Source organism: Penicillium manginii, assembly GCF_028828005.1.
Source record: "Penicillium manginii strain IBT 31320 chromosome Unknown utg000005l:1.0-5665137.0:1.0-5668048.0, whole genome shotgun sequence".
Classification (NCBI taxonomy): domain Eukaryota; kingdom Fungi; phylum Ascomycota; class Eurotiomycetes; order Eurotiales; family Aspergillaceae; genus Penicillium; species Penicillium manginii.
This window is the reverse complement of record NW_026643106.1, coordinates 3,021,852-3,040,548: the sequence shown is the minus strand read 5'-3', so window position 1 is coordinate 3,040,548 and position 18,697 is coordinate 3,021,852. Positions and strand designations below refer to the sequence as shown.

Genomic DNA, 18,697 nt, shown 5'->3' with positions numbered 1-18,697 from the left:
TCTTGAATACATCGCGGTTACTGACCACTTTGGGTTTAGCGTGGATTTTGAACTAAGGTCTCAAACTTAAATTTTTACAGCTGAAGCGTCACTACAGTGGCGTGGAACAAAGAAACCGTGAAAATAAGGATGTAGCCGATGATTTCCATATCAAAGGGGAGCCCAGGAGGGGCCTGAGCGTCGGTCAGCCACACAGTCTTTGCTCGCGAGAACTGTCCCAATTAGGCAATGCTCGCTGATTCGCTTACCTTAAGGCTGATGTTCCATAGACTACATAGATATGGATGATTCGGGGCATAAATCACTGGGGCAGTCTTAAGCAGTAGCACCGCAGTCCAGCAAGGCAGCCATCCCTTATTCAATTTATTTCTACCCTCTATCTCTAGGCATTTTGCTCTGGCGAAAACCGGAGAGAAGTATAGACGGATCAATGATCACCCGGCGCCGCGCATAAAACGCAAAAGCTCCGATGACGGCGAGCCCTCGACGACAGGAAGCATTCCCATAACAATTCACCATGGCTGCTGCTCGGACTCTTCGTATTGGTAAGTGAAACTGGTAGCCTTGTACTCAATCTCCCGAGGCCGCATACTTATCGCTTCCTTATAGGTCTCATCCCCGGTGACGGTATCGGACGGGAGGTCATCCCGGTACGCAACTAGACAACCCGAGTCATCGTGCTCCTGAGCAATCAATTGACAAAAAACAGGCCGGCCGTCGGATCCTTGAATCCCTTCCATCTTCCCTGAACCTCAAGTTCAACTTCGTTGACCTGGAGGCTGGTTACGACACCTTCAAGAAGACCGGTTCCGCTCTCCCGGACAAGACCGTCGAGACCCTGAAGAAGGAGTGCGATGGTGCTCTGTTCGGTGCCGTCAGGTAAGCAATCAACCTATGCGTTGCCAATATAGATCCAATGGGCAAGTCCCTAACACCATTCGCCCCCAGCTCCCCCTCCACCAAGGTTGCCGGCTACTCCTCCCCCATCGTTGCGCTCCGCAAGAAGCTCGACCTGTACGCCAACGTCCGCCCCGTCAAGACCACCATCGGCAGCAGCAACGGTAACCCCATTGACCTGGTCATCGTCCGTGAGAACACCGAAGACCTGTACGTGAAGGAGGAGAAGACCTACGACGGCCCCGACGGCAAGGTTGCCGAGGCCATCAAGCGCATCTCCGAACGTGCCTCCTCGCGCATCTCCACCATTGCTGGTGAGATCGCTCTGCGCCGCCAAAAGATCCGCTCCGCCGCCCCCACCTCCATCCGCGACCAGCCCATGGTTACCATCACCCACAAGTCCAACGTCCTGTCCCAGACCGACGGTCTGTTCCGCGAGACTGCCCGCAAGGCCCTGGCCGCCAACAAGTTCTCCTCCGTCCTGGTCGAGGAGCAGATTGTTGACTCCATGGTCTACAAGCTCTTCCGCCAGCCCGAGTACTACGATGTCATTGTCGCCCCCAACCTGTACGGTGACATTCTGTCCGACGGTGCCGCTGCCCTGGTCGGCTCTCTGGGTCTGGTTCCTAGCGCCAACGTTGGTGATAACTTCGCTATTGGTGAGCCCTGCCACGGCAGTGCCCCTGACATCGAGGGCCAGAACATTGCCAACCCCATCGCTACCCTGCGCTCCGTTGCTCTGATGCTGGAGTTCCTCGGCGAGGAGGCCGCCGCTGCTAAGATTTACGCCGCCGTCGATGGTAACCTCGACGCTGGTAAGTTCCTGTCCCCCGACATGGGTGGCAAGGCCTCTACCACTGAGGTTCTGGAGGATGTCCTGAAGCGCCTGTAAGAAATGAGATTGTATATAGATTTGGGACGCGCCGGTGTTCCATGGAGAAGAGGTGTTTTGAATAAAAGCCATTCGAGTATTTGATTAGTGAGCACTTCCAGATGTAGTGTTATCTATGGATTTCAAAGTTACTCTTTAGTATTATATAGTATTCTCGAGTGTAATACTAGTACTCTGGTACTAGTAGGCTAGTCCACGTCTTGATCCCCAGTTTGCTCGCCATCTTGCGCCTTTTCAAGTTGGTTCCAGACAACAGTGAACAGGACAGCCAGATACACCTCACCGGTTCTCACATTCTTGAGAACATAACGCAATTCGTTCATCGTGTCATCGACCATACTAATCACCGGAATAGAGAATCCAGGAAGATGAATCGACATATCTGGGAAATGCCAGGATTAGCAAAGCTCCTTGTACAAAAGCACTTGGAAAATACTAGGTCACTCACCGCTGAAAGAAAGGTACCCGTTACCAAAATCAGCCAGGTAAGTCCTACCAGCCTCGAACTCAAATGCCTTGCGGTGCTTCTCATTTTGAAAATGGCTTCGCCGGGCCTTGGCCGTGTCACCGGGGATTTTGATTGAAGCGCGGCTCTCCACGCCATCCCCATCAGCGCCCTCCTCCACAACGTATTCGGTTGTTAATCTTGGAGTACTAGTCGTAGTACTCTTTCCGCCGATGCGGAATTGGTTCCACGTAGCCAGGGCGGGGCTGTAGAGATATGGCTTGTCGGCATAGGCATCACCGTCAATCGACGGGTCAATGGCCCATTTGACGGTCTTTAATGCAGCGTTGAAGCCCATTGGTAGGCGATCGCGGATAGGATGGTCGAAGTCATTCCCGAAGACTAGGTCGTTGCCATTGATATTCTGTTTCGGGGTGAACGAGCAAGATATTGAGTATTGATCGTGGGCGTGCAGTGGTTGTGAGAAATACGGACTTGTCTTCGGGGAGTTATCAGGGTAGCCTGAGTCTGTTGTTAGTCCCTAATTCGTTTCTGGTCGGATAGATGTGAGAGGGGGGAAGAGGTTACCGGAGAAGTTCTGGATATGGACGCCTACGTCCACTGCTGCTCGGTCGCCATCAAAATGTAGTGTCTTGTCGTTGACCGCAACCTGCTTGTGTGTTGATCGGTCATACTCCGGACCCGCCGTCACCCTCAGGCGGTATTTAGGAAGCTCGGTTTGGCTGGGCATGAGGGAAATGTTATAGTGCAGCTGCGAATCAAGTAGTTGTGGTTGTAGAGAATATAAACATGAGGGAATATGGTATGTTTGTAACGTGAAGATGACTCGAGATCAGCCAAAGCTAAAAAAAACCAGGATCGCGTTGGGGCCTCTTTATATAGTTTGACGTCGTGACAGCATCATACGCGGCTGCTCTCTTTCCCTCTTGCCCCTACCATGGTTCAACTAACACATAGGAGGCTCGCAGATCCCTCTCGCCTCATACAAAATATGTAAGCCGCTTCAAACTAATAGTCTAAATCACGAAGAACCCTTACACCCGAAACATCTCCACAGAACACCGATTTGATCCATCGCGGTTGGGTTTAAGGCTGGAGTTGGGGGCCATGACATCATAACCATTCGTACCAGCACGGAGACCGCCCGATTGCCATTTCCATGTCGATTTTGATTGGTTGTTGCGCCCAGTACATCCTAGATCGGCCAACTGCGCCCCCAGACGGGATGCTGGGCGTGCTGCGCATGAGGGCCGCCCCGAACACACAAAAAAGAAGAATGTGGGCCGAGTTTATCAATACGGCAGCACGACTCGTATAAAGGACCCCAAGAAGTCAGGAGATGGCCGCTTGATTTTATTTCTTGGTCCAATTCATAGCCCTCAAGATATTGAGTCATCCGATACCCATTTAATTTGATTTCATTTCACCATGGAGCCTTCCATTGAACTCAACCATCGAGCGCAACCTACTACGGCTGACTCTCAAGCTCCTCAAAGCTCAACGCCACCACCTCGACTGAGCGTTGATTTTGGCTGGCGGAAATTCAAATCGCTCCTTTCCGACGAAAATACGCCCAACGCAGAGCCCCTATACATCCTCGAATACCAACTTGCCAAGAAGCGTCTCAAATTCAAGCGCTATGCCACCGGCGAGGTATTCGGCGTCGGCAATTTGAACGTATTCAGCATCGATGCCGACTACGAAGTCCACGGCCGCAAAGACCAAATTGTTGCGCAGAGTCGCCTGAAGACTTCCTACGCGCATCGCTCCACTGCCGCATCTACTACCGACAAACCAATCACCCTGACCTGGTCCAGCGATAGCAATTTCACGACATGGGATTTCGTCTGCTGCGATGAGCAGCAACTACCCGTGGCTAAGCTCACAATGAATATTTGGGGCCTAAAGAAGATTGCCCGGATCGAGTTTATGGGTGTGGCGGAGCAGAACCTGGAGTTGCAGGAGGAGCTGGTCGTGACTACATTGACTTTGTCCTATCAAATGGCTTTACGGACGGGCAATCTCTTGAATCTTGTCGGAGCTCTCTTTGCTCGTCCTGGCCACGAGCCCAAGGCGAGCGGTCCGGGTCGCAAGACTGCTCCCTTCTCGTCCCCTCGGGCTTCCGTTGAAATTGGACAATCTGAGACCCCCGCGACTGCGCAACTTGCCTCCGGGACCGATCTTCATTCGGCTATTTAGATGTTTCTCATGTGGATACTGCGGGATTACATTTGTTTTTAGAGATACCAATCATGCCATGGCCAGTAAGGCCCTTTGCGCTTAAATAATGTTAAGATTTCATCATATTTCAAATCAATATTTGCAACTACTACAACTAGTGGTGGTATAAACTTGAATCAGAGCGGGAAAGCAACATCCCGACCAAGCGAGCGAGCCACCCAGTAGCCTAGCGCCTGTCGAACGATATTATTACTAGACCAAGTCCGATTCGGGTGCACAGCATGAGCCAGCAGGACCATAAATGTATCCGAGGCTCTATCAACCACAAGCGAAGTCCCCGTAAACCCAGTATGGCCACCAGCCTGGATATTAGCCATAGGCCCAGAGAAGTAGGATTGGTTCAATTCAAATCCAACACCATGTTCATCGCCGGGGAATTTCTCATTGAAGTTGGTAAACATCAAGTCGACACTTCTCGCAGTCAGAATTCTCTTGCCGTTATAGGTCCCGTTGTTCAGTACCATCTGGCACAAGGTAGACACATCGCTCGCGGAGGCAAAAAGACCCGCATGTCCACTCACTCCGTCCAAAGCCCAGGCATTCTCGTCGTGGACAGTACCCCGCACTGGCTGGGGACGTTTGGGCTCCGAGGAACCAAGGACTTCGATTTGGTACTCAGTCGGCGCCATGCGTGAATAATACTCCAACGAATCAGCTCCAATATTACCCTTATTGAAGAAGGTACAGGTCATTCCCAAACTTCGGGTCCAAGAATGCACGAGATCTTCAAAGGGCGTTCCAGTGATTTTCTCTAACATGAAGCGCAGGTTCATAAAATTGAGGTCTGAGTAGGTATACGTCGACCCAGGAGGATTGACCAGCTTATGCAGGATAATTGCTTCGATGCGCTGCTGCATATTCTCATAGCTCGGATCATATAAGCCCGGCTCGGGGTCGGGGGGAAACCCGCTGGTATGAGTGAGCAGCATCAGAACCGTGACATTGTCTTTGCCGTTTGTTGCGAACTCAGGAATATAGGACGCTACTGGTTTGTGTAGATCCAATTTCCCATCATCGATGACTCGTAATACTGTGATGGCCGTGAATATCTTCGTTAGGCTAGCCATGTCGTAGATTGTGTCCATTTTTGTCGAGACCCACGCACTGGGTGGAAGAAGCGTGCCATTGGCGTCAGCATATAAACTGGCATTGCCGAACGCGAATGAGCTCACGACTGTTGCTTTGTGGCCGACTATAACTGAGCCCCCTGGTAGAATGGGATGTACTTCGTCGTACGAGTGGGATCCATAGTTTGCTGGGCGAGTGTACTGGCTCAGATTCATCTGCATCTGTCTAAGGGGCTCCGGGAGAAGACCGACAGAATCTGGCGAACCATCTCTCAAAACACGGTCTGTGGCTGCTGAGAATGAGAGAAATGAAGTGACCAGACCGATGGTGGTCACGGCTTGGAATCGCATCGTGAGATAGTTGAGGCTGTAGCAGAACAAACTTAGGATATTTACTTTCTAAGGGATGTGTCAACTTCATGGAGTTGGCTGACTCTGCGCGCAAAGATTAAAATTAAACTGACGACAATTTGAGGGAGTAGTAACCATATGTTGCATTCTCGCTGAGATCTGCGCTCCAATACGGGATCATGTCCCCACTTCGCGACGCGCGAGCGCATCTCGTATACATCTTGCAAGCGGGTGAACCCGACGAGACTCCCAACTTCCCCGCATTGAATGAGATTTAATACCTTCAACTTCCAGGAATTTTATCATATCTAATGTCCATGGATGTGACTTGAATATTGTGAGCACCCCAGGGCGATGAACCCAAAGGAGAATCAAAGATCGAAGATGTGCAATTAGCTGATTAGCTTTAGTTCTGTATTTGCATGAACAATTGAAAAGAGATCTTAGACAAGAAAGATTGACCAACGGATAGAATCCGAACCATGAAAAAAAGAAAAAAATTGAAAAAGAGTGACTAGAAATAGGTACGCCATTTATGCACCGATCAAATCTAAAGTAGGCAGATCAGGATCTGAGTCCAGCTCAGCTCGCAGGCCAGGGACGTCTTCACTCAAAAGACCTTCCTTGGTGAGAATTCCAACACCACTATCTATACGTCTGCGGTTTTTGCCTCGTCCGTACTCGACATCAACGAATCGAGTCATGCTCACAGGCGTAATGGGCTCACTACCCATAACAGTGGTGCCATCAGACATAAGATCGTCTGATTTGAGCTCCCAATTAGCGGCACGAGCCTTTGCTCGCCGCCGTTCCGAGCCAACACTCTCTTTCATGAAAGCAAATGACCTCGCTTGCTCGGCGGCCCATTTATCGAGCATTTCGTCACGGGCCTCTGTCTCGATCTGCAGCTGCTCTTCCAGACCGATATTGACTTGACGTAAACGGTCCGCCTCGCACTTTGCTTCATCAAGGGATGTATTAAGCTCAGAGATACGAACGTTGAGCGTTCCCGTTTCTTGCTCGTGATGTTGCAGTTCCTCCGAGGCCTTTCTGTCAAGGGTATTAGAGGCAACACGTTGTTCCTTCTCAAGGCATTCCACCTGTGCCATCAGATCACAGGCTTTGATCCGATTCAGTTCGACAGTTTCTTCCAGTAGTCGAACTCGTGTCTCATACTCTGAAGCCGAGTTTTCGGTGTCAGAACGCTGTTGCCGCTCACTGGCGACTTGTTGCTTGAGTTTCGCAATCTGCTGCTTGTATTGCGCCTTGACAGCAACGTTTTCGTCTTCCAGCCTATTTACCAGGTTTTCAAGACTCTTCATATCCTCATGATATCTATCCAGGGCGGTGTTTAATCTGTCAATCCCGATCGTCTTTTCCTGGTCTTCATTTTCAAGGTCTTGTAGTCGCATTCTCGTATGTAACATATCTCGGGCAGAGGACGCGATGGAATCTTCAAGGGTGCCGATCTTGTTTGCTGCTGCCTCATATCTATGCAATAGGTTGTCGAACTGTCCTCGGAGCGCCTTTTCTCGGCCCAGAGAGCCATGGTGATATTTGCGTTCTGTCTGAAGGTCTTTCGCCAATGATCGCACCCGTTGTACAAGAGTACCCAGAGTTGCTTTCCCGTTCGCTAGACTGACACCAGCGGTCTCACCCGGGATAGCCCGCTCGAGCTCTAGGCGTGCCGAACGAAAGTGACTTTTGATGTCAGAGACCACTTCCTCTGTACTGGCGCCAGAGAAGCCTTGACTAGAGAATTCTTCGTTGATTCCCTCGAGAGCTTCCGTGGCGTCAGCGGCACGAGATAGTGCATTCGTCAGGATACTGACAATGTTATCGAAGAAATCTTGAGGAGGTGAAGGTAGGCGAAGAATATCTCCCATACTGGAGTCCTCGAAAGCGGATATTTGTGAGCGGCATTTATTGAACAGCTTCTCCTTCTCTGATCGAGCCGCTTCCAAATCGAGGGTCAAGTTGTGCATATCCGAATTGCCGGGATTATCAGTGAATGACGTCTGGGTCGCGACGTTTATGATGGTTGATTCGTCGCCATACATCAGACTGTCCGGCTCTGGCGTGTTGTAGTCGCGCATGGCACGGAGATCTGGCGAATTGGAAACAATTATAGCGCTGTCATTGAGCGTGAAGGTGTCCCCGTCGACATATTGAAACGGCTCGTTCTGGTCTCTATCGGAAGCCACGGAGATTCCCTCGGGGGAAATCGCTCTTTCGGGCTCAGGTTGCTGAACGCAACCCTGGGATGACATCCAATATGACTCATCAGATGGCTGACAATCCTCTAGATCATCTCTTTGCTTCATAGAATTCAGTTCACGTTGCAATTCGTCTCGCTCGTGGCGTAGTGTAGATAGTGTCTTTTCGAAATTGCGGCTCTCGCGTTTCTCCCGTTCGATCTGAGTAATCTCATCACTCAATCCAATCCGGCGGATTCTCCGTTGTGTACGGCAATCCAAGATCTGGCGTAGAGGAGTGAACTGGTAGACACGTTCCAAAGAAGATTCGTCATATTCCTGAACTGGATCAAAGGCCCGTTGGAAACGAGGCAGTGGCGCCGATCTCCGGCGTGCACTGCGACTCGGGGTCTGATTTCCACGCTGAGCGAATTTCTTGGAAGGCTCAAACGAGGTACGTTTCATTGCCGGTGTCAACCCGGTGGAGCCTACCGTAGTGTCATGCAGCAAAGGACCAGGGTCCGAAAAACGTACTCGCTTTCTAGACTTTCGAGGTGTACGTGTCTCTTGTTGCTTGGGCTCGATATGTTCTGTCACTGTTCCTGCAGCTTGTCTCGTTCGATGTGAGACAGGAGGCTCATTGATTAAGATCGAGGTAGCACTATTCCTGCGCTTCCGGCAGGACGATCGCGTCTCCATATTTGCGTGGTGGTTGAAGACAGAAAGGATATCAAAAAGGGAATTAGATGGAGAAGATTGAATGGTGCAACAAAGTAGTTGTTCAGGGTATCAAATAGTTGGGCCGAATAGAAATTCAATAAATTCGACACAGCATTCGAATAACGACAAATCAGAGAGAAAGGGATTTCGTGCGACACGCTTATAAAGAGAGGGAATTGTATACATCACAACATAAACAAACATTCAGACGCGGTGTGGGGCGGCGCCTCCAAGTTCACTACTGGTAATATTGGCAGGCACAGGCAGCAGAGTCGCGCCTGCCCCGCGCGTGCCTGGATATGTGCTTGCCTATTCCGGCGATAAACAATCTACCGTTTTGGGATTGGCGGATCACGTGGTCATTCCATGCTGGCAGTTGATGTTGTTGACTTTAATTGCCAGTCTTGTTGGACCATATCATGGTGGACGTAAATTAGTAAACTTCTTATAATAAATAGTCGACCAGATGATGATATGATCCAGATTTAATCCAGGTATTATGTACTCATCTACATTAGATTAGGTACAGTCTTTATATCTGCGCTCTCCAATCGCGATTTTACCATTTATGACACCCTTCACATCTTTACGATAGTCTACTTGATCAGACTTCCTAGTGGATGAATGAGACAGTATATTCAAATTAGGGGGCGTAATTAAATGGCTTATGCAAGCTAATAAATGCACGCCTTCTTACTCCCCAGTGCTGCCGTTGGCGTAGCCGCAAAGGTAGAGTGCAAACGATTTGTCTAAGTCCCTTAGATAGAGTTCAGGTTATTCATAGGGAGAGACGGAAATTTACAAGAGGCAACGGACTTACCCAGCTGAATTTTCAGCCCCTCCTCGAGATCCTATCAGCGGGTAAGCCGTGTGTCAGATGAGACCCAGAGAATTCCAGGGAAAGTCTCAACTTACAGCCACTTTCAATCCTTTCTCCAGCGCCCCCATAATCTCGATCGCGTCGCGCTTCGCAGATTCCCAGGCCAATTCCATGGAAGTTGTGCCCTTATTCATCACCTGGAAGTCGTCGTCACCCAGTTTGATCGAGTCCTGTTGGACTTGTTTCAGCTCGTTTAGTTTCTCGTTCATGGTCTTGATCTCTACCTGCTTCCTTTTCATGTCCTTTTCATGTCCTTTTCAACAGCTGCAGATATATTTAGTGAAAATCATGCGATGATTCGTTTTCCCTAGGTCCTCGCTGTGCTTCTAGGTAGTGAACGGTCAGGGGGTAGGGAACTAACATATAGCATAGGCGGCAAAGCCTAGCGCAGTGGCGGCTCCGATACCAGCGACCACCGCCCCTCCAACCTGAGAAAGTTAGATGCTTGAAGTCTTACGACGAAGGATCCCGAGATAGAAAATATTCAGAGGAGTTCCTATGCAAAGCTAGCGATGCTCTGCGCAAGTGTCCGACTTCTGTCGATTGTGACGTTGAAGTACTGTCTGACAATGGTTAGTCTCCTTCGTACGATTCGACTGGAACACAAAGTGAAACCCAAATCTCCACGTCCTTACCGTCTGTATTTCCTCCTATCTTTACCCAAACTTTGCGCTGCTCTGACCTTTGTCGTCTAAATCCTTGAGGCGCCTCCATATGGTGAAGAACATGTCGCGGATACTCTTGATATCCTTGTTGATCTTATGAGGCACGTCCCGAATGATTGCTTTACCTTGATCAGAGGACAAAAGTTTGGCAATCTCGAGCGTAAGCTTCTCATTCTCTTCCTTTGAAAAGAACGAAAAGTCAAGCGGGTCCTGGCTCTCTCTGACGTTGATGTCTAGGGTACTCTGAAAGGGAGCTCGAAGGAGCAGTTTCTCAGCTTGCGCGGTTTGCCCAAACTCAAAGGTATAGCTCCTCACGTTTTGCATGACGGCCTCGTACGTGGGAAGTCCACCATTAGACATGATGTCGACTGATAGGGTAAAGCTTCAAGTTTGATGTGAGACGGAGGGAGGAAGACACCTGGCAAAATGATAACTAATGCAAGTTGTAGATATCTTAAGTACTACTACTAGTAGTACTATCTTTCAACAAGTTGAAATTCCCGAGGTCTTTGTGATGGATGGATTCAAGTTCTGAGGCTTTTGAGGGAATAGTATGGATAAGTATATATACTAGTGCTACTCACTAACAGCCCTGTCACGGTGTATCCGATTACCACTACTACTAGTAGTAGGAGTAGGCATAAGCCGTAGCAGACTCGGAATCTATTGGGTACCTAGGTATACTAGTTTTAAAAACAATCAGCGAGGTTGAATAGCTTAAAGTGCCCAGGTGAGGGGAATAGTCATTAGTGTTGGGAATGATAAACGTCTACTAGTAGTAGAAGCAGCGCAATAGCATATGCTACTAGGTACAAATCGTATGAAATGTATATATTAGAAATAATTAGCGAGCTTAATATAGCCGTAAAGCAAGGTGCAACTGTACTTCAAGTTGGTGCCCACCTATTGCGTCGTGTCCACGGCACATTGGCGGTTCCGACTAATGCACTCCGTCGCCATTACGTACGTCTGAATCCATCTCGTCCCACAATGGCACTCAGCCATCAGCTGGCGACTGCTCAAGGTGGCTTGCTCTATTGCATTTCACCTTATGAATAACATCAGTCCGTTGGTTGGCAAACGACAGATAGTTCTAGAATCCGAAAGTGTTTCACGAGAGCATTCGGGCAGCCCGGGAGCTCAGGAAACGAGCAAATCCGCCCGATGAATGATGCTGATCGTATACGCATCCTTAAAAAATGTTTGCTCTATAAGGGATCCATAATTAGTTCCACCAGACCTGGAAGTTTTCTTCTACGCACCAAAATACCAGGTATCCAATGATACGACTCCCCAGCTGTAATGGGATTGGAAGGTTAACCGCAGGCGGGCCGAAGGATCTCCATTGCCACTCCAATCGCGGGGAACCAACTCCAGTTTCGTCCCGAAGATCGTCCTTGAAATCCGTCCTCTGTAGCCTCTGTACGGTGTACCTTACACTCCGCACACACTTTGAATATTTGGTCCAACTCCACGCTCTTTTCCCATTTGCGGAATGCGTTCCATTTTCAACAGGGGTACTGTACTACTGTATTATCTTATCAGCTTGACCCACCACTGAAGGTCACATTTGGCATCCAGTTGTACCTTCTCTCGTCTCCAACGTATACACTTGGCTCGGCATTAGAGCCCGTCTTGTTGATATTCTCCCTAGTGGAGCATCCTTCTTAGTTATTCTTTGTTGCAACATCCCCCCACATCACCAGATGCGCCTTCACCCGCTTGCTCTCAGGTGATGTCATCTGCGTTGCCGAAGGGGGGGTCAAGCTAGAATCAATACCCGCATTCACATCCTCTCTCTGAGATTAACATTGGGATATTGACCGGCATCATGCCAGACGCGGTCTCTTCGAACGAGGTATGTTTCATCGAAAGCTAGAACCGTGCGTGGTAAGGGCAACGGCAACGGCGATCTCGTCTACCAGCCGGCGAGGGGCATTTGGAACCAACTGACTTGTTGGACAGGCCTCCGGTCTTGATAAACGTCGAAAGTACATCGATAATATCCTCCATGACCAGCAGTGGACACACACCACGCACGCATCATCAATAATCGATAAAATACCCGCCGAGATCCTCCATTCGATTCTCTCGTTCCTTTCCCCGCACGATCTTGCCCGCGTGTCCGCTACATGTCGTGCCCTCGCCGAACATGCCTCCAACGACCTGTTGTGGAATCGACTACTGAACTCCCATCTCCCATTCCCGATCCATGACCCGGGCCCCTTTGACACATTTCGCCGACTGTACCTCGCCCATCTGCCCTACTGGTTCATCCCTCAACACAAAATCTGGTTCGCAGACAACGAACACACTGGCAATTTGATACTAGCCCGCTACGATAACAGACGGGGCGTGATAGAAGCATACCGTGTAATCGCAGATCGGGGCTCCCCTCAATTCCAGGTTTGGGAAGCACACCCAGACGTGATGATCCAGTCATTCTATCCTGCTGTCAGTCTGTGGTTAGATGACCCTGTGCTACTCCTCAAAGATATGCAGCCATCGGAACCGACATCTGAATGCCAAACTTGGATGGCAGAGCGCAAAATGCACATGCCTGCCGAGGCCAATCATCTCTTCAATTCACTTATCCTGTGCTCTAATCAGCAGGATCCCGATGTTCAAGAACCCGATCAACTTTGGCCGCCGCCGACTATTCCCAGTGGAAGTCGCGTAGTCAGATCGACTGAGGGGGTGGATGTAAGCGATCCTGTGCATTGGTCCGAAGCATCTCAGAAAGCATTTCGCATTCGTCGATGGACGAACTTCAGACTGATGATATCGCCGGGCCACAACTCAGCTATGCTTACTTATTCCACCCTTGATCCGAACCTGTACACGCCAACGAAAGAAAAGCCCTATCAAGGTATTTGGGTCGGGGACTATTCAGCTCACGGCTGTGAGTTCCTCCTCATAATCCAAAGTGACATACCCGAGGACGAGGAGTTTGAAGATGACTCGGAATTCGTCCCGCGAGGAAGTCTGCATGCTCTCAAATTGACAGGAGACCCCAATGTGCCACGAGGAGAAATCACATTTCTTGCCAACGATATTGGACCAAATGGTCTCATCAAGGTGGAAACCGAGGAGCCCTTCAAGGGCGCTCGGATTGTCGAGGCCCAGGGACACGTTGCCGGCCTTGGTTTCCATGATGGTAAGTTATATCCATCCCAATCAGAGCCTAAAGAGGAAAATGTCTAACTGTTATCGCAGACACCTACATATCATCTCAGCTCATTCTGGTGTCTACAGAGTACATTGCTCATTATTGGCAGGAGATGGGCCACATCTCTTATTACCGCCGCGTGGATATTAACACCCTCCTGAAAACATAAATCGCGTGTTTCTTTTGTGGATACCATCATGTCATCCCATGTCCTGTTTACATACCCCTTTTGTTTGCACCGCAATAGGTACTACTAGTCATGGTCAAGTCTGATATGACTGCCAATTATTTTTTGTCTCTTTCTACACCAAGGCCCCAGAGACCCAATCCACTCTCTTAGAGCCCACATACTATATAATAGGTAGCCATTCGATGTGGCAGGCTACTGATTGAATCCAACCCAGTTTGAAGGGAGACAAGATGCAATTGATTCCACGAGGCGCAGACAGAATAGATACAAGCGCAAAAGGTATCGAATGGAAGGAACGAAGGAAGCCAAAGACGCCGTGGCTCTAAACAATGTCAAAAGTAGAGGATGGAGTGGAGTACAGCGCGAGAAGAGAAGAGTTGGTCGTCACTCGTGATCCAGCCATGGCCTCAGCTGCCAGTCACTCAGCGTGAAGAGAGAGAGAGAGAGAGAACATGCATGCACAGATGCCGTCGAAAAGTCGTACAGTCACCACCACCGGCCGGATGTCAAGTCGAGAAGAGTTGGGTCAAAGAACGTGTCGTTGCTTCCCATACAAGGTCGAATAGATCACCGTCTCCGCTCGAACCAGCCCGAGGATCCCATCACCGCCACCGATTGATCCATCACCCACTCCCCAACACCGAGGTAGCTGTCGATCCACTTCTTCACGTCTTTGCTGTCGGAGATCTTATCGGAGTCGAGACTGGGGCTGTCAAAAGTCCCCGCACACACACATCCCTCACAAGGGAGGTGCGGCGAGGTCAACTGAGTTAGCGTGATTGTTCGGTGCCCGGGAGGAGGGCGTATGGTATAGAGAGAAAGGAACCGAGGTTGGAGGGTAGGATGGGGTGGTATTTACGTGAGACCTGTGGAGCGCTTGACGCCGGCCAGGAAGGCGGAGACTGTGAGGTTTATGGTCAGTACTCACGCGTTTTTCCGGGTTTGAATAGGACCGGGAAAGAAGAGGACTTACAAAGAACCGCATCAAATGCGTAGTGAGTGAGACGGCCGAACTGTTTGGACATGGTTGAGGTTAGTTCGGGCTGTGGGGATGGTCGAGAGCTGTGGACCGGTGAATGGAGAGAATATAGAACGCACCATTTTGACGAATGGGTAGAATGGGAATAAAAGACCGAGGAGCATCAGAATTGTAGATCGTGAGGACGAAGCGGTCGAGTTAGCAGGTCAGGCAGCGGACACTCTCAGCCTCGTGGGTCTCTTTCACATGACGGTGGCTGGTGATATTACATAATCCAAGTGGCTGGTCGATTATCGTTCTGCCTAAAGCGGTGAAAGTTGGGGAGGTCGCTGCCTCAGGCTATAAAGACTGGCTAACTTGGGAATCTAAAGTGGGCAGGGACCTTCCGAAGGTTAGGACCTCTGGAATATCGATAGCTAGCGTTATCGATAGTGGCGTGGCGTCGGTGGACCAGGTTGAGCCCACCGAAATGCCATTTCTGTCTCGGAGAGGGGTTCGAGGTTCGGTCAATTGGGTGTGGCTATTTGTCACATTCCATGATAAATGGGACCCAATGTACGCTGGTTATGCCAGCACGATCCTCCACTTGCGGAGGTTTGCATGCAATGTTTTCTTTCCTTTTTTTTTCCCCTCTCCCAGTGTAAGCCGGTAGGGCTGCCGCCGGTTCCGAATAGTGTCCAACGAGTTAAAAAAGGCCGTGGGTAGCAGGGGTGGTGCAGAGTAGAGTTGGGCAGGCACAAATGAGATCATATCAGGGTAATAGTAATGGGAAAAGTAAATATGATAAATGTAATGAATGTAATAAATATCAAACGGGGTGAAAAGCAAAAGCAAAAGCAAAGCTAGCCAAGGCGACTCACCGTAGTACTCCATTCACCGTAAAAAAGCTGGGGCGGAGGAGTCCTCCACCGGGGATAGACAATCGGCGGCCAACATTTTCCCTCCCGCCCCTCACCCACACTTTTCTCCCCCTCCTCTCCTTCCATCCATCCTTCACTCCTCTTCAAGTCCAATTGATTCTCCCTTTCTGCTACCCTAAACTACTCGGTTTATCTAGCAGTACAAAATGGCGGCCACTACTTCCCTCGACCACCTGAGCAACCGTATGAAGCTGGAATGGCACTCCAAGCTTAACACCGAGATGGTGCCGGCCAAGAACTTCCGCCGTACCTCTATCATCGGTACCATTGGTATGTGTCGCCCTTCAAAGCCTCCCATTCCGTTCTCGACCCCAAGGATGGTCTCCTCTTCAGAGCCCATCGACCCGTCCACAAGGCAAGATGGGGTGACAAAAAAAACTTATTGCTGACCACATTCCCTCCGCAGGTCCCAAGACCAACTCCGTCGAGAAGATCAACGCTCTTCGCACAGGTACGGCACGAAGCTCCTCCATGAAAACTGATCGGATAGGACTGACTGGATTGTAGTGGGTCTCAACGTTGTTCGTATGAACTTCTCACACGGTTCTTATGAGGTGAGTACCTTATCAGTAAGATGACCATCGAAGGATAATCCGATTGACCTTGCTATCAGTACCACCAATCTGTTATCGACAACGCCCGTGAGGCTGCTCGTGTCCAGACTGGCCGTCCTCTGGCCATCGCCCTTGACACCAAGGGCCCCGAGATCCGTACTGGTAACACCGTTGGTGATGCCGACATCCCCATCAAGATCGGCCACGAGCTTAACATCACCACCGACGAGGCCTACGCCGCCGCCTGTGACGATAAGAACATGTAAGATCCCATTTCCCACCTTCGGAGGCTATTCAGAACCACAGAGTCTGCCCGACCACGATAGTGGCGATCATGAAAAATTGTGTTCTGACCGGCGTCCAACAACAGGTACCTTGACTATAAGAACATCACCAAGGTGATCTCCCCCGGCAAGCTTATCTATGTTGACGATGGTATTCTGTCGTTCGAGGTGATCGAGGTTGTGGATGAAAAGACCCTGCGCGTCAAGTGCTTGAACAACGGCAACATCTCTTCCCGCAAGGGTGTTAACCTGCCCGGTACCGACGTAGACCTGCCCGCTCTCTCCGAGAAGGATATTGCCGACCTGAAGTTCGGTGTCAAGAACAACGTTGACATGGTCTTCGCCTCATTTATCCGCCGCGGCGACGATATCACTCGCATCCGTGAGGTCCTCGGCGAGGAGGGCAAGGAGATCCAGATCATTGCCAAGGTTGAGAACCAGCAGGGTGTTAACAACTTCGATGAGATCCTCGAGGCCACTGACGGTGTCATGGTCGCCCGTGGTGACCTTGGTATCGAGATCCCCGCCCCCAAGGTCTTCATCGCCCAGAAGATGATGATCGCCAAGTGCAACATCAAGGGCAAGCCCGTTATCTGTGCCACCCAGATGCTGGAGTCCATGACATACAACCCCCGTCCTACCCGTGCCGAGGTTTTCGGACGTTGCCAACGCCGTCCTTGACGGTGCCGACTGTGTCATGCTGTCGGGTGAGACTGCCAAGGGTAACTACCCTTGCGAGGCTGTCAAGATGATGCACGAGACCTGCCTTCTGGCCGAGGTCACCATCCCCCACTTCCAGATCTTCGATGAGCTCCGCAACTTGGCTCCTCGCCCCACCGAGACTTCCGAGTCCATTGCCATGGCCGCTGTTAGCGCCAGTCTGGAGCTGAACGCCGGCGCCATTGTCGTCCTGACCACCAGTGGCAAGACCGCTCGCCTTCTGTCCAAGTACCGCCCCGTCTGCCCCATCATCATGGTCACTCGTAACGCTACCGCTTCCCGGTACTCTCACTTGTACCGCGGTGTCTGGCCATTCTACTTCTCTGAGAAGAAGCCCGACTTCAACGTCAAGATCTGGCAGGAGGATGTCGACCGCCGTCTTAAGTGGGCCATTAACCACGGTCTCAAGCTCGGCATCGTTAACAAGGGCGACCCCATCGTCTGCGTCCAGGGATGGCGCGGCGGTATGGGCCACACCAACACCGTTCGTGTGGTCCCCGCCGAGGAGAACCTTGGTCTCGCCGATGAGTAAATCTGCTCTGTGCCGAGGACAACCAAAAGTCAGCGAACAGATCTATGCCCCCGATAACATTTCTCGCCTTTTTTTCTTTTATTTTAAAGTGTTCTGTTTCACGCTGGTGCGCGGGTGGGATCTACATACCTTTCTTATCTTTTTTCCCCTGTTTTCTTGCTCCTTCGAAGCTAAAGATCGTTGCTGTGCCATGGTCAGGACCATTGCTCTGTGGGGAAGGTTAATGCATGTTGATGTAAATGAGAACGAATTTAATGCCTTCAGGTCAAGTGCGTCGTCAGTCGTCAGTTGTCAGTTAGCCTAGATATTCCCTGAAAATAAATCAATAGACATAGACCTAGAGAGATCACTGTGTTCACTGTGTTCGCTATGGCCATGAGACGATTAGTCCTGCTCGCAACATTCTGCGAAGTGAGTCCAGTCTTTCAACCACGTCATGCGCGGGACATTTTGCTGCAGACGAACTGGCTACTCTGCAGTTGATGCTGTATGCGCAAAGACACGCGCAGTGCGCTTTTCCTGTGTTTCTCGTAACTTCCACGACACAGCCCAAGTAGATGAAGGACGAGAGAGAGAGAGAGAGAGAGAGAGAGAGAGAAAGCGAAAAGAGCGAAAAGCAAAAGAGGATTGCCGGAAAGACCTGCCACCCTCAATTGCGGGGACGAAAACGAAAGCGACTCTCTCCCGAGGCCGAGGCATGTGTCCGGCTGCCCGTTGTGGTATTGTGGTACCCTCTCCTGCATGTAGTGTAATTGTAGACAACGCAGACGTTCAGATCTCGCCGCCACGAATTTGGAGCAGTGTTCCGGAATTTCAAGAAGAAGAAACCCCCCGCTGATGGATAAAAGAAAAAGATTAGATCCATTGGGGAAAAAGCTCGTCTGGCTAAAAGCAATTCCCGGCAACCCCATTCGGCTCCCGGTTTTCGCCGAGGGCTGACGATATTGGCGCCTGATACTTCAGGCTGTATTGTCG

The 18,697-nt window shown here is 50.4% G+C and overlaps 9 protein-coding genes across 9 annotated transcripts; 4 read left to right on the top strand and 5 right to left on the bottom strand.

The window, feature by feature from the left end:
- Nucleotides 1-517: 517 nt before the first annotated feature.
- Nucleotides 518-1,789, top strand: lysB (homoisocitrate dehydrogenase lysB; the record flags this gene model as incomplete). The annotated part of the gene is made up of 4 exons (XM_057104172.1): nucleotides 518-545; nucleotides 610-650; nucleotides 710-879; nucleotides 949-1,789. The coding sequence occupies 4 exons, from the start codon at nucleotides 518-520 to the stop codon at nucleotides 1,787-1,789; spliced, it is 1,080 nt and encodes a 359-aa protein (XP_056959129.1).
- A 188-nt stretch (nucleotides 1,790-1,977) lies between these two features.
- N7533_007521 (DUF1769 domain-containing protein) lies at nucleotides 1,978-2,985 on the bottom strand (the record flags this gene model as incomplete). The annotated part of the gene is made up of 3 exons (XM_057104171.1): nucleotides 1,978-2,171; nucleotides 2,238-2,756; nucleotides 2,823-2,985. 3 exons carry the CDS (start codon nucleotides 2,983-2,985, stop codon nucleotides 1,978-1,980), a joined length of 876 nt encoding a protein of 291 aa, XP_056959128.1.
- Nucleotides 2,986-3,683: 698 nt separating this feature from the next.
- N7533_007520 (uncharacterized protein) lies at nucleotides 3,684-4,454 on the top strand (the record flags this gene model as incomplete). The annotated part of the gene is made up of 1 exon (XM_057104170.1): nucleotides 3,684-4,454. One exon carries the CDS (start codon nucleotides 3,684-3,686, stop codon nucleotides 4,452-4,454), a length of 771 nt encoding a protein of 256 aa, XP_056959127.1.
- A 158-nt stretch (nucleotides 4,455-4,612) lies between these two features.
- Nucleotides 4,613-5,914, bottom strand: N7533_007519 (serine hydrolase domain-containing protein; the record flags this gene model as incomplete). The annotated part of the gene is made up of 1 exon (XM_057104169.1): nucleotides 4,613-5,914. One exon carries the CDS (start codon nucleotides 5,912-5,914, stop codon nucleotides 4,613-4,615), a length of 1,302 nt encoding a protein of 433 aa, XP_056959126.1.
- Nucleotides 5,915-6,447: 533 nt separating this feature from the next.
- N7533_007518 (uncharacterized protein) lies at nucleotides 6,448-8,808 on the bottom strand (the record flags this gene model as incomplete). Its single annotated transcript, XM_057104168.1, has 1 exon — nucleotides 6,448-8,808. One exon carries the CDS (start codon nucleotides 8,806-8,808, stop codon nucleotides 6,448-6,450), a length of 2,361 nt encoding a protein of 786 aa, XP_056959125.1.
- Nucleotides 8,809-10,365: 1,557 nt separating this feature from the next.
- On the bottom strand, nucleotides 10,366-10,734 carry N7533_007517 (uncharacterized protein; the record flags this gene model as incomplete). Its single annotated transcript, XM_057104167.1, has 1 exon — nucleotides 10,366-10,734. One exon carries the CDS (start codon nucleotides 10,732-10,734, stop codon nucleotides 10,366-10,368), a length of 369 nt encoding a protein of 122 aa, XP_056959124.1.
- Nucleotides 10,735-12,205: 1,471 nt separating this feature from the next.
- Nucleotides 12,206-13,712, top strand: N7533_007516 (F-box protein; the record flags this gene model as incomplete). Its single annotated transcript, XM_057104166.1, has 3 exons — nucleotides 12,206-12,232; nucleotides 12,340-13,531; nucleotides 13,591-13,712. The coding sequence occupies 3 exons, from the start codon at nucleotides 12,206-12,208 to the stop codon at nucleotides 13,710-13,712; spliced, it is 1,341 nt and encodes a 446-aa protein (XP_056959123.1).
- Nucleotides 13,713-14,300: 588 nt separating this feature from the next.
- On the bottom strand, nucleotides 14,301-14,758 carry N7533_007515 (DUF1748 domain-containing protein; the record flags this gene model as incomplete). The annotated part of the gene is made up of 3 exons (XM_057104165.1): nucleotides 14,301-14,436; nucleotides 14,593-14,635; nucleotides 14,707-14,758. The coding sequence occupies 3 exons, from the start codon at nucleotides 14,756-14,758 to the stop codon at nucleotides 14,301-14,303; spliced, it is 231 nt and encodes a 76-aa protein (XP_056959122.1).
- A 1,020-nt stretch (nucleotides 14,759-15,778) lies between these two features.
- Nucleotides 15,779-17,722, top strand: N7533_007514 (pyruvate kinase CDC19; the record flags this gene model as incomplete). The annotated part of the gene is made up of 6 exons (XM_057104164.1): nucleotides 15,779-15,902; nucleotides 16,039-16,083; nucleotides 16,140-16,186; nucleotides 16,246-16,448; nucleotides 16,557-17,084; nucleotides 17,122-17,722. The coding sequence occupies 6 exons, from the start codon at nucleotides 15,779-15,781 to the stop codon at nucleotides 17,720-17,722; spliced, it is 1,548 nt and encodes a 515-aa protein (XP_056959121.1).
- Nucleotides 17,723-18,697: the final 975 nt, after the last annotated feature.